The sequence below is a fragment of the Sceloporus occidentalis genome, unplaced genomic scaffold (genome assembly GCF_023333645.1).
Source record: "Sceloporus occidentalis isolate IW3139 unplaced genomic scaffold, rSceOcc1.0.p SCAF_56, whole genome shotgun sequence".
Lineage (NCBI taxonomy): Eukaryota > Metazoa > Chordata > Lepidosauria > Squamata > Phrynosomatidae > Sceloporus > Sceloporus occidentalis.
The window spans coordinates 4,777,516-4,790,795 of NW_028317036.1; the positions used below are offsets into that span (position 1 = coordinate 4,777,516).

The following is a 13,280-nucleotide window of genomic DNA, read 5'->3' on the forward strand; positions in this document are numbered from 1 at the left end:
TATGAATCATATGATCATAAGAAAGTATATTCCTGTAGCTTTCCAGTTAAACCAATTAAGTTCAAATGCATGGATATAGCTTTCTGTATGGAATTGAAACTGAATCCTCAAACTCATTTTCAGTTATTGGAGCTTTTGAAGAAACCTATTCGAGGTCATTTTCGTTTTGTTTTGTTGTTAAATTGTTTTAATGAGTCCCAAAAGGTGGGGTGAGGGGGCAAAAGAGGAATTGGTAAATGGGTTACACTGATAATAGAAGGGAACAAATCCTTGTTGGGGAATTTATCCAGGGGTGTGAAGACGGTAAGGAGCATTTGTAGGAGAGGCTTGGTTTGAACATTCTCACTCCGCTATTCATTATCATGGTCCAACGCTAACATATTTACATAGCAGAAGGGCTGAGCCGGCCTGTATACTTCATAATAAAATGGGTGAGGGGACTCTGGAGAAATCTCATCGAGGCCCCCCACATTGCTCATGGTGGGCATTTACAGGGGTCTCTGGTGGGAGACTTAATGATGCGCTATGGACACTGTGCTTATGAGATTTCACTAACTGATGGATATAAGAGAGGATGGATGTTGTTAAGAACCTGGGACCTTCCCTGTGAAGGCTCCCTCACTTCCGGGAAGATCCATGCATGCTGAGGGCACAAGGAGGGCTATCTCCAGACATCCTTATGTTGGAGTGGAGTAGGATAGGCAGTGATCTCTGTAGGGCCAATGCCACTAGTTTGCCCTGAGAAGGAGCAAACTGACCTGGAGATGCGGCGAAGTATGATGTTTACCATAAATGCCAAAGGCCGCAATTTTCCCACAAACAGCTAAAGAAGTCCTACGTGTAGTAACTGTAACTGGAGTTTATATAATGTTTAGCCCTTGATTTCGAGATATATACACATACAAAACCATTCTATAAAATCCAGTTACAGTTACCACATGTATTTGCTGTGAAGGATACATGTTCTGCCCTATCGGATTGTGTCCCTATGAGCCCAGGCTGTGCATTTTATGAAAATAACATCAATTTTGCATAGGTGTCACATTATTCTGCCTCGTTGCCGGGACTGGAAACCTGTGGACACCGATGAATACAGAAAACTTAAATGAAGCTGCATTCGCCATGCACAGGGAGGCGATAAATCTCTACTGCCCACAGAAACCTGTGAGTGATGTTCACGGAACCGCAAATGGTTTAAATGTAACCAAAAGTGGTATATCTGACGTCAAATATAACATTAATCTCTTTAAATACAGATTGACGCATAACATATAGAAAACAGTAGCTGCGGTACATTGATTTCTGAAGTATTTCGTCATAGCTGCACGGTATAACTTTGTATCCAGTGCATAGTACAGAGGAGTTTAGCACTTGCGGCTAATGCTCCAAGTTTAGATCCGAAGAGTGCTGAGTGTGCTAAGGTGCCTGTCATCTTTTACAGAGGGCACCCGGGATTTGTTGAGCCCTCATTTAGGCAAGCAAGTGTTTTAAATGTATTTTATGCGGATATAACCACAGTCTCACCCACCTGTGTGAGTTACATGTTCCCCCAGTGCTTGTCTTGTACAATCCTCTGGTGAGGGCAGAGGCAAGTGCTTCTGCTGGCACTGGTACTGTGCTAGTGGAGACCGCAGTCCCATCCACTACCACAGTCTCTGGGGCCACAGAGAGAGGTGAGCAGAGGCCAGCGGTACTCTGCCCCGATGCCAGCTCTTCTGCTGGTGCTGTAATACCCAGGCTCTGGGGCAGTCCGCCAAACACTGTCTAGCAGCTGTCGGTATGCCCTTTCCAGCTGCCGCCCTTTTATGACCAGATAGTCCAGATCAGGTCTTCTTCGAGACCAAGCATAGCCTCTGTATTCTCCAATGTCCTCCAGATCAGAGTCCCCTTCACTGCGGAATTCAAAGAAATCAGTGAGACTCTCCCACAACAATCCAGGGCCATCAAAATCCTCTCCCTCTGGAGACCATTCTGTCACATTCCCCAAATATGCTTGCTGTGCATGCCGCTGCAGAGCCCGATATCGGTTGTCCAGCTCTACCTCCTGTTGTACCAGCTTGTCCAATTCGGATACCCATTGCTCCTGGGGTTGCTATCCCAGGAATGTCATCCATCGGTCCCGCTGGTCCCTAATCCTTTGTCTGGAGCTTGGAATACACTGACCTCAGCATATAACCCCTTAAGGACAATGGGCGGTCCCTAAACCCATTGAAAACAATGCATTTTGAGCCTGTACATGTACGGGCTTTGTCATTAAGGGGTTAATAGCCTCCTGGAGGGCCACCTCCCATAGTGACCCTTGAATCTGTTGCCTCAGTTCCTGATATTGTTCCGGAGGCAGAGCAGGAGGGGATGACCCGCAGCAGCCCCTGGTATTCTGAGGCCACGTCCGTGTCCCTGTCTAGGCAGGGCCGGCGCCACCTATAGGCAAAGTAGGCGCCCGCAGAGGGGCCCCATAATATGCCTTTTAACCCCCTTTATGCCACTGTGCCTCCAGAAATGCCTTTTAACCCCCTTTGTGCCACTCTGCCTCTAGAAATGCCTTATATCCCCCTACATGCCACTCTGTCCCATGATGTGCCAGAGTGGCATATAGGGGTATAAGGCATTTCTGGAAGCAGAGTGGCATATAGGGGGTATAAGGCATTTCTGGATGCAGAGTGGCATATAGGGGGTTAAGGCATATCATGGGGCAGAGTGGCATATAGGAGTGTATAAGGCATATTATGGAGGCATAGTGGCATATAGGGTGTATAAGGCATTTTGGGGGGCAGAGTGGCAAGCCTGGGGCAGATGTGCATAACTGGGGGGGGGCAGGCTGGCAAATAAAAGTAAATAAAAACAAGAAAAAAAATTTCTCAATCATAGCTTTTATTAAATATTAAAAAATAGTTTAAATGAATTAATAAAGAAATAAAAGTTTCTTACAAGAATATCGTGAAGAATAATGTGATCACTGAATAAAATGGAACTTTTCAAATTTAATTTATTAGGGCCTTTTAACACTTTTGCTTTCTGGCATTTTAATACAAATAGTGTGATAAAAACAATGGTTTATAGTTATTTGTATGGCAAATAGTGTGACTCGGGTATGCATTAGGGGTGCGTGTGGGTACGTGAGCTTCACCGCGAGATAAACTAAAATATGGTGCTGGTCTTCAAATGTTTCCAGGACTGCTTTTCATTCCCAGTCCGGCCCCGGCCGCGGTCATTCATTAGAAGCGCGGCCGCGGCTCGCAGTCACTATGGGAAGGAGTGGGAGCGAGTCAGCCGGTTAGGAGGACCTTATGAGAGCGTCGCGGCACGCGACGTCAGATATACCACTTTCGGTTACATTTAAACCTTTTGCGGTTCCGCGAACATCACTCACAGGTTTCTGTGGGCAGTAGAGATTTATCGCCTCCCTGTGCATGGCGAATGCAGCTTCATTTAAGTTTTCTGTATTCCTCGGTGTCCACAGGTTTCCAGTCCCGGCAGTGAGGCAGAATAATGTGACACCTATGCAAAATTGATGTTATTTTCATAAAATGCACAGCCTGGGCTCATAGAGACACAATCCGATAGGGCAGAACATGTATCCTTCACAGCAAATACATGTGGTAACTGTAACTGGATTTTATAGAATGGTTTTGTATGTGTATATATCTCGAAATCAAGGGCTAAACATTATATAAACTCCAGTTACAGTTACTACATGTAGGACTTCTTTAGCTGTTTGTGGGAAAATTGCGGCCTTTGGCATTTATGGTAAACATCATACTTCGCCGCATCTCCAGGTCAGTTTGCTCCTTCTCAGGGCAAACTAGTGGCATTGGCCTATTGTTATTACACCCCTGCCCTGCGCATAGATGTTGCTGAGCTGCTGTCTGCTGAGGCTTGGTTGGGGGCGGCCCAGCATAACAAGCATTAAATGAGGTGGGGTATAAGTGTGTGTGATAAAATGGGAGGGGCTTGTGGGGGTGGAGCCAGGGGGTGGCAAAATTATGTTTTGCCTAGGGTGGAAAAAATCGTTGCACCAGCCCTGAGTCTAGGCGACCAAAGTCTGCCGTCCTGTCAGTCAATCACGGTAGAAAGGAAATGTCCCGCCGCTTGCCACCAATGTGACGGGATGCCCTGTACCCAGTGGCGTCTCCAGCTTTCATATTTAGGGGGGGCACATGGGGGGCCAGGAACCAAAGTTGGGGGCCAATTATAAAACGGTACATATACACTATATATATATATATATATATATATATATACACATATATACACACACACGTTAGGCAGTTATTTCTCATTCTTTAATATTAGCCCCTGCTGATGACAATATATAGAAATATTACACCCTGCTTCTGATATATATTAATATTAACCCCTGCTGCGGATATATATTGATATTAGCCCCTGCTGCGGATATATACTTATATTATACCCTGCTGCCGATATACATAACAATTATACCCTGCTGCCGATATATATTAATATTTGACCCTGCTACCAGTATATATTAATATTAGCCCCTACTACCAATATATATTATTAGTCCCTGCAGCCAATATATATATAAACTTAGCCCCTGCAGCCAATATATATTAATATTAGCCCCTGCTGCCGATATATATATAAATACTAGACCCTGCTGCCAATATGAATATAAATACTAGACCCTGCTGCCAATTAATATTAATATTAGCCCCTGCTGCCAATATATGTTAATATCTCCCTCTCCCTCCCAAACTATCCTAACTACCCCCTCTCCCTCCCAATCTATCCTAACTACCCCCTCACCCTTCCAATCTATCCTAACTACCCCCTCTCCCTCCCAATCTATCCTAACTACCCCCTCTCCCTCCCAATCTATCCTAACTACCCCCTCTCCCTCCCAATCTATCCTATCTACCCCCTCTCTCCCTCCCAATGTATCCCTATCTACCTCTTCTCACTTCCTATCTACCTCTTTTCACTCTCTAACCCCCTCCTAACTTTCTACCCTCCTCCCCCCCCTTTGAAGTTCACTTACCTTGGGCTTGTAGAAGTCCAGCGGCGGGATCGCGAGGTCTCTGTCTTCCTGGTTCTGCCGCAGTGTGCGCGGCTTCATTGCTGAGCGCCGGATATGACATCATATACCGGCGCTCGGCTTGAAATGCCGGCACTGCGACCAAGGCAGAGGCCTCGCGGTCGCGGAAAAGAGTGAGAGGCGCCGAACGGTCGCTGAGGAATAAGTTCGGCGCCTCTCTCTCTCTCCTCCGGATCTATTAAAAAAAAAAAAAAAAAGACGGCGTTTCAATTGGGGGGGCACACCGGGGGGCACAGCATGATTTAGGGGAGGCCATGGCCCCCTCTGGCCCCCCCCTGCCGACGCCACTGCCTGTACCCCGACTTGGTACATCCCTCAATCGCTGCTTCCCAGCTCTTACAAGAACTGTATAGGGGCACACTCCAAAGCACCGACTCTCCAGTCACACAAATCACTAGCCGAAGCTTAATGCAGGACGAAGTACAAGAACTGTTTATTCAGAGTGACATGCAGGGTTTTAAATACAGACATAAATGCATTTTCAACATAGTGTAATACAATGAAGGGAAGGCAGGGGAAAGACTGGTTTTAACAGCATATTAGTGCAACATGGTGGTGGGGGGTCGGACATTTAAACAGATTAACTGAAACAATGGTTTGTCACTCTCTGGTTGCAAAAGTTATGACGTACAATAAATAATTGCAAAACATCATCTGTGTTGGCAAAGTACACAACCAATCCCAAATCAATATCAGCGCTCCATAGTTACATAGTTCATAAGGTTGAAATAAGACCATCAAGTTCAACCCTTCTACCTAACTTTCCTACTCTTGATCCAAAAGAAGGCAAAAAAAAAACCCTAATTAAGCTAATTCGAATTCTGCCATCAGGGGAAAAAAATTCCTTCTTGACTCCAGGAGGCAATCGGATTTCTCCTTGGATCAAGGATATTAATGTTACTCTACTTATAGCCCTGTATGTCATGCCTTTCTAAAAAAAAATATCCAGACCCCTTTTGAAGGCATCTAATGAGGCTCCAGAATTGTACCGCTCCACAGTCCTCAGAGTCTCTAATGTTTGGGAAATATGGTAAAACCTGTTCCAGGGGAAAATCAATAGGAACTGACCCCCTGTACATAAACACAGATGTCTTTTAGAAGGCCAGGGCGCATAGTCGGTATGGAGAATGCTGGCCCTCAGGCCTCTTCAGGGGCCCCAGTGATGGAGGCTTCTGTTACAATGACGGAGAGCTGCTCCGTTGTGTAATCGTAGGGGCCAGCAGACATACTCTGATGGTGCGATGATCATATCTGCGATTTTTCTGGCTCCGGCTACCCGGAGCCCCTCCCTTGCGGAATGTGTGTAGGTGGTCCGACTGACGTTGCGGGCAGTCCAGCTGGGCACCTGTGGACAACAAAGAAGGACAGTTTCAGGAGTCAGGCAGTGCAGGTACAGGAGCTGCTTTATTATTTCTAGAAGTTTAAAAGCTTACCGTAGAAGTGGATTTACTGAATGAGTGGTCTTTGTTGGGCCCACTTGATCAGCATTTCACAGCTTGGTGTTGAGAAGGATGCCATCTCTTTCCGTCAGCCAGGCTGGGCCCTAGAACAAATAATATAGACAGAAGCAGTACTGATGTAAAGGACTAGATCCAGTAAACGCTGTTAAGCGGTCGGAGAGCTGCTCTGTTGTTTAATGGTAGGGGCCAGCAGACATACTCTGTTGTATGATCAGTGCGATGATCATATCTGCGATTTTTCTGGCTCCGGCTACCCGGAGCCCCTCCCTTGCGGAATGTGTGTAGGTGGTCCGACTGACGTTGCGGGCAAACCAGCTGCGCACCTGTGGACAACAAAAAAGGACAGTTTCAGGAGTCATGCATTACAAGTATAGAAACTATTTTGGTATTTCTAAAAGTTTAAAAGCATGATGTCATGTGTGATGGTGGATGAGCTGCGCTGTGATGGTAGATGGCAGAGGGTGATGTGCTCTGCTGGCATAGTAGATGGCAGAGGGTGATGTGCCCTGCTGGGATGGTAGGTGGCAGAGGGTGGTATGCTCTGCTGTGATGGTATATGGCGGAGGATGGTGTGCTCTGCTGAGATGGTTGTTGGCGGAGGATGGTATGCTCGGCTGGGATGGTTGATGGCGGAGGATGGTATGCTCGGCTGCGATGGTTGGATGGTGGAGGATGGTATGCTCGGCTGGGATGGTTGGATGGTGGAGGATGGTATGCTCGGCTGGGATGGTTGGATGGTGGAGGATGGTATGCTCGGCTGCGATGGTTGGATGGTGGAGGATGGTATGCTCGGCTGGGATGGTTGGATGGTGGAGGATGGTATGCTCGGCTGGGATGGTTGGATGGTGGAGGATGGTGTCCTCAGCTGCGATGGTTGATGGTGGAGGATGGTATGCTCTGCTCGGATGGTAGGTTCTGTTGTCGTTTGTTGCGCCTTCAATGCTTGATGTGATGCAGCAAGGAGGTGGTGTCCCAATCTGGTGACTTCAGCAACAATCTTCTGTAACTAATTTCTGAAGAAGAAAAAAAAAAAAGATTAAACTACTACTACTATACTACTATTGATAAAAGACAGTCCAGGCACAGCATGGGTGTCCTCTGATGGTCTGGTGCAATTAGCCTCCAAGAATGAGAGGTCGTTCCTCAGTTGTTGATGGAGATCCTCAGTTGTTGAAAGCTGTTGAAAGAAGAAAGATTATACCCTGATTTAAAGAACATGTCAACAGTTCTTACAAAACTTTTGAACTATTGCTAGAAAGTCTCGGATGGTTTAGTATAACGTGTGTAGGGCTGCAACAACGAATCGATAAAATCGATAATAATCGATTATGAAAATCGTTGTCAACGATTTTCATAATCGATTAGTTGAATCGATTTTTATCGATTTATAAAATTATGTTTTTCAGAGCAAACGCTCTGAAAAACTCCCGTCCTTCTATAATCCGATCTCAAACAGAGATCGGATTATAACTGTAGAATCCAGACCCCCCGCAAAGCTGCAGGAGACCTGGATCCTCTCTGCCACCCGGTGAGGGTCTGTGCAAAACACACAGACATCCTCCGCTTCTCCCCTCCACTTCCGCCGGGGCTTCTATTACTGAACCCGGCGTCATGTGACCTTCCGGTGCGGCTTCCATCATGGAAGCCCCAACGGAAGCGGAGGGGAGAAGCGGCTGTCTGCGCGCATCACACAGACCCCTACCGGCTGCCGGAGAGGATCCAGGTCCCGCTGCAGCGCCTGCAGGGGATTTGGATTTAAGTGGGCGATGTGCGCAACCTCCGGTACTTCATCTCGCTGCCACTTCCACCTGCCCCACCAGGGGTTAATATATCAACAGAAGAAAAACAGGACAAGTAAGCAGCACTGGGTAAGTATTATCTTTATTTTTATGCTCATTTGCCCTGTGTTTCTTCTGTTGATATATTAACCCCTGGTGGGGCAGGTAGAATTTTTGCGGGATCTATTAATTATGTGCATTTGTGGGTTTTTTTTATGTCTATAATATTTGATTTATTGTCCATATATTTATATATATTTATATTGTATTGTGTATTTTTTTTGTCTATATTTAATAAATATAAATATAAAAAACAATTTTAGTGATGTCAGTTTTTCTTATATCGGGGGGGGCATAGGACATATCAGGGGGCACAGTGGCATAAAGGGGCTATAAGGCATATCAGGGGGGACAGTGGCATAAAGGGGCTATAAGGTGTATCAGGGGGGACAGTGGCATGAAGGCGCTATAAGGTGTATCAGGGGGGACAGTGGCATAAAGGGGCTATAAGGCATATCAGGGGGGACAGTGGCATAAAGGGACTATAAGGCATATCAGGGGGGACAGTGGCATAAAGGGGCTATAAGGTGTATCAGGGGGGACAGTGGGATAAAGGGGCTATAAGGTGTATCAGGGGGGACAGTGGCATGAAGGCACTATAAGGCATATCAGGGGGCACAGTGGCATCTCAGTGGCATATAGGGGTAAAAGGCATATCGGGGCATGGTGGCATATCAAGGGTAAAGGTATATAGGGGGCTATAAGGCATATCAGGAGGGCACAGTGGCATATCGGGGCACTGTGGCATATATGGGGCTATAAGGCATATCAGGGGGCACAGTGGCATATTAGGGGACAAAGTGGCATATCAGTGGCATATAGGGGGCTATAAGGCATATCAGGAGGGGTATAATGCATATCAGGGGACAGAGTGGCATATAGGAGGTATCCCCTTATACCTCCTATATGCCACTCTGTCCCCTGATATGCCTTATACCCCTCCTGATATGCATTTCTGGGACAGAGAGGCAAGCTGGGGGTGAGATGTGCATAACTGGGCAAAAATAGTTGACATGAATATTTACTAGTAAAGCTTTTTTTGGTATTTTTTGAGTTCTTGTTAAAATATAGCTTTAATTATTATGTCAGTAAAATAAGAAGGCGAATCGTGAAATGCCATTGTAAATTATACGTTTTTATTTAAAATAAACGAAAAATTTGCATATTTTTTTTGTACCCGATTAATCGATTAATCGAAAAAATAATCGGCCAACTAATCGATTATGAAAATAATCGTTAGTTGCAGCCCTAAACGTGTGTGTACTTACCGACAGTGGAAGGTACGGTGGCAAGATTTTACGCGCCTCCAAGTCCTCCCAGTTTAGGCTGCTGTAGAATGGATGCAATCTGATGTCATCGCTGGCACCAAGTCGGCATCTTGGATCTTTCATCAAGAGCTATAAATAAAATAAAAAAAAGCAATTGCTGAATACCACTCTTTTCTGACACTTGGGCCCATTGTCCCTCATTGCCAACATTTTGGAACACCTTATACTCCCATTAGGACTGGCGCATCAAAGAGAATGGTTGACAGAAGGGGATAATTGCTGTCAAAAAGTATATGGATCCTGATCCCACTCTAACTAAATGAATGCCCCTAACGTGACTCTGTGGCCTTTAACATTGTTGCCACGTACCTAGTCAGATTACCCTCTTTACAGAACGGTCCCCAGGTGTAGACATCGGTGTGTCCCACTCACCTTAGTTAATATGTCCTTGCTCTCTTCTGTTAGCTGGCTTGGGTACCAGTACTCCTCGGTGACGATGAGGTAGAAGTAATCCCTCTTGGGCAGCCATTCTGAGAATGGGAGGCGCCCCGCCAACATGCTGTAGAGGATGACTCCAAAAGACCACCAGTCCGCTGTAGCGCCGTACGCCTTGTTAAGAAACACCTGCAAGAAAAAAAGTTATAATTTGAGATAACCTTCTCTCTGACCTTCTTTAGAAACAAAATAGATCTCATGATTATATCAGCTCCTAAACTACAGAATAATACAAAAGAAACGAATGTGGCATTTTTACGTGGCACTATACCAAGAATTCAAAAAGTAAGCCTGTTGGACTTAAAAACAAACCCATTTCTTGGTGGACGTTGGTCTTTAGTATACATTTCTAATTTAACCCTTTCTGGTATAGTCCTTCCCTGCACTATATGGTATACTCTGAGGTTCATGGGCTGCACGTGTAATCTACATGTAATTCCTGCAACATACATTGGATACATCTACTAAGGGGGAGGGGCTTTTAAATAGTTTCATTTATTACTTTTACTATTTGATTTGGTGTTTATAGGGAAATAATGGGGTGTTTTAAACATTTTTACCAATATGTTGTGCTGCAGTAGTTTATCCTAATTTAGATGCCTGTTAACTAACCCTAGCATCCAGAGGGTTAAATTGTGTTCCCTTTTCCTTGTGTTCCCTTTGCTTCTACCAATATTCAGCAAAATTTGAAAGCACAATATATAAAAATAGAAATTCTCACCTCTGGGGCCATATGGGTGTGTGTCCCTGCTGCTCCTCTGGTTGTGGTGTCCCCGGTGATGTCCTCTGCAACCAGGCCAAAGTCCGCGATCTTCAAATGTCCATCGCCGTCCATCATCACGTTGTCAGGCTTGAGGTCCCTAATCCGAAAGATAAACATTATTTATTTTTAAAATTACATTTTTTTAAAAAGTGCAAAAACAAAAGCAGGGAAACAGAAGAGAGAAGAGAGTTCAGATATGAGAGGTCACTATAAAAACAACCGATGAATGACTCCACGTCTGTGTAGAAATTGGAGGCCACAGATGATCTCTGCCGAATAAAACCTGGTAGAAGAAAAAAAAAAAAAAAGAGATGAACAGGCTAGTTACGGACATATGGATCATTGTATGGAGCATAGTGATATACATTATGAAACTGTGTCCACTAATAGGTATCCACCCCTGACCCTTACCTCTGCCCAGTCACAGTTCCCCTTCTCTCAGACCCCTTCTCTTTCACGTCATAACTTACTGCGCTGATTGGGGCTGCAACCGGCCGGCTTTCTGGAGATACCTGTCCAGGCTCCCTGCGCTGAGGTACTCCATCACGAGGAATGCGTGGTCCTGATGAAAAAGACACAAAAAAAGCACATGACCATATGTTGAAGCATTCTAGATATAGATGCCCGGTTAGATCTGGAGAAGGAGCATAATGCCAGCCATATATTCAAGTGGACAAGGCTTTCAAATGAAATCTCCTACTGGTGACTGGAAAGCGGCAAAGCCACGGCACAAAAAGGCGCTCTCTCCTGCGAGCTCCAGTATTCTTCTTTCTCGCAGGATGCTGCTGGTACTCGCCGCTCTTTTCCTGATGACTTTTACAGCCACCAGCAGTCCAGCGTTCCTCCAGGAAGCCAGCATGACCTGAATGAAACACAGATGGGAGATACGGTTAGGTCAAGTACATGATGATCAGTAATTGCATTTGCTTAAAGCTTAGCATTAATAAAACGGCTGACCTGGGCCAGGGAATGGCCCAGTTCTCAGGGTGCCCAGTTATTTGGCTACTCATTACTGCAACTTGGCACTGGTGGCACATATACAATAAATGACCCGGTCATAGCGCTTTTAAGCACTAGGCTTCATAGCCTAGTTAAAAATAGCCATATTTAATGTGAAGTGACCAATTGGCATCTGGATTAGGCTGCACAAATGGCCAATGAGCTGAAGTACGGGCAGTGTATTTCTTACAGTGAGACTGTTACTCATTTTCTATTTGAAAACAAAACAAAAAAACAGTATAATAGATATTTGAATTATTATTTAAAAAGTAAATGTTTTCATCCAATCCCCACTCTTTCTGAATGTTCTAATGTAGTCTAATATATTTTAGATATCCTGGGATTTCCTTGAACAGTAAATTGTAGCTAACATGTCTGGTTTTCCAGGATTATGTTGCCAACTATGGGAAACTCACAAGGTTGTCACTGAAAGGGTTGCACTCTGAGGGCTGGTTGATGTGGTATTTGTAAATATGGATTTCCTTCTGTGTTCTATTTAGCATCAAAGATACATTGTTACATGCCCAATACAGTAGTGATTGAAAGCTCCATCAGCCAATGGCTGCCTTGCCTGCTGCCTAACTGCCACGGAAATGTCTGTTAGCTCCTCAGTCTGCTCCCTCCCATGTAATGATTATCATACAAACTATCTTCCTGTAGCTTTCCAGATCAACCAATTAAGCTCAAATACATGGATATAACTTTCTGGATGGAATTTAAACTGGATAGAAGAAAAGCTTATGGACTTACTCGGCCAAATCCTCCTCTCCCCAGTTGGCGGTGGTATGCGAAGTCCTGTACAGAGAGGCTCCTCGCCGGTCCATCCGTTGATGCGCTTGATGGCCTCCTCTTCTTTTCTGCATCTCTTCGGGGGCTGCTGCTGTCGTCGCCGTCCGCTTCCCTCTTCCTCTTCTTGGGGTTCCCGTCTCCGGTCTTCTTCTTTGATCTTGCTTGAAGGTCTCTCTGCTCAGGTGAAGCTTGGCTCTTCTCCTCAACTCTTCTCTTGGTCTTCCAAATAGCAACAAAAGCCATTCCTTGGGTATACGTGCAAAGCCTCGAAAAACTCAGCTGCCACGTACAGTGCTCGGAAAAGCACAAGGATATGCCAGGCGGCGCCCTATATATATAGGTTTGTGTTGATGATGTCATCGCAAATGACCAGTAAACTGGCATGCGGCGATGGCGGCCATCTTTGTTTGGTTTTTTTTTCTCAGTTGTTTTTTTTGTACATCTTACTAACATGTATGTTAGTAAATCCCTAATTAAAAAAATGATACCAAAACAAATGTAAGATAAACTGCTTTGTTATTAACACGTACAAACCATGCTTTGTCTTTTTAACTATTAAATATTATGGAGTTTTGTGTGTGGTTTTTTAAAAATATATATATTAATGAT

General features: G+C 45.0%; 1 protein-coding gene across 1 annotated transcript; it reads right to left on the reverse strand.

Annotated features, from left to right (window-relative positions):
* Window positions 1-6,548: 6,548 nt before the first annotated feature.
* On the reverse strand, window positions 6,549-12,914 carry LOC149287850 (protein kinase C theta type-like). Its single transcript, XM_089492443.1, has 8 exons — window positions 12,633-12,914; window positions 11,584-11,745; window positions 11,354-11,445; window positions 10,872-10,980; window positions 10,058-10,249; window positions 9,626-9,754; window positions 6,819-6,842; window positions 6,549-6,602 (listed from the first exon to the last, which is right to left on the reverse strand). Exons 1-8 carry the CDS (start codon window positions 12,912-12,914, stop codon window positions 6,549-6,551), a joined length of 1,044 nt encoding a protein of 347 aa, XP_089348569.1.
* Between the last annotated feature and the right edge of the window lie 366 nt (window positions 12,915-13,280).

What these genes read in the sequence shown, in the direction of transcription:
- LOC149287850 (XM_089492443.1), bottom strand. Translation starts at nt 12,914, where the DNA reads ATGGCTTTTGTTGCTATTTGGAAGACCAAGAGAAGAGTTGAGGAGAAG. An exon ending in TTGCCGCTTTCCAGTCACCA is followed by an intron (nt 11,446 to 11,583) that starts GTAGGAGATTTC and finishes CTTTTTCATCAG; the next exon opens with GACCACGCATTCCTCGTGAT. An exon ending in TTGCAGCCCCAATCAGCGCA is followed by an intron (nt 10,981 to 11,353) that starts GTAAGTTATGAC and finishes CTTTCGGATTAG; the next exon opens with GGACCTCAAGCCTGACAACG.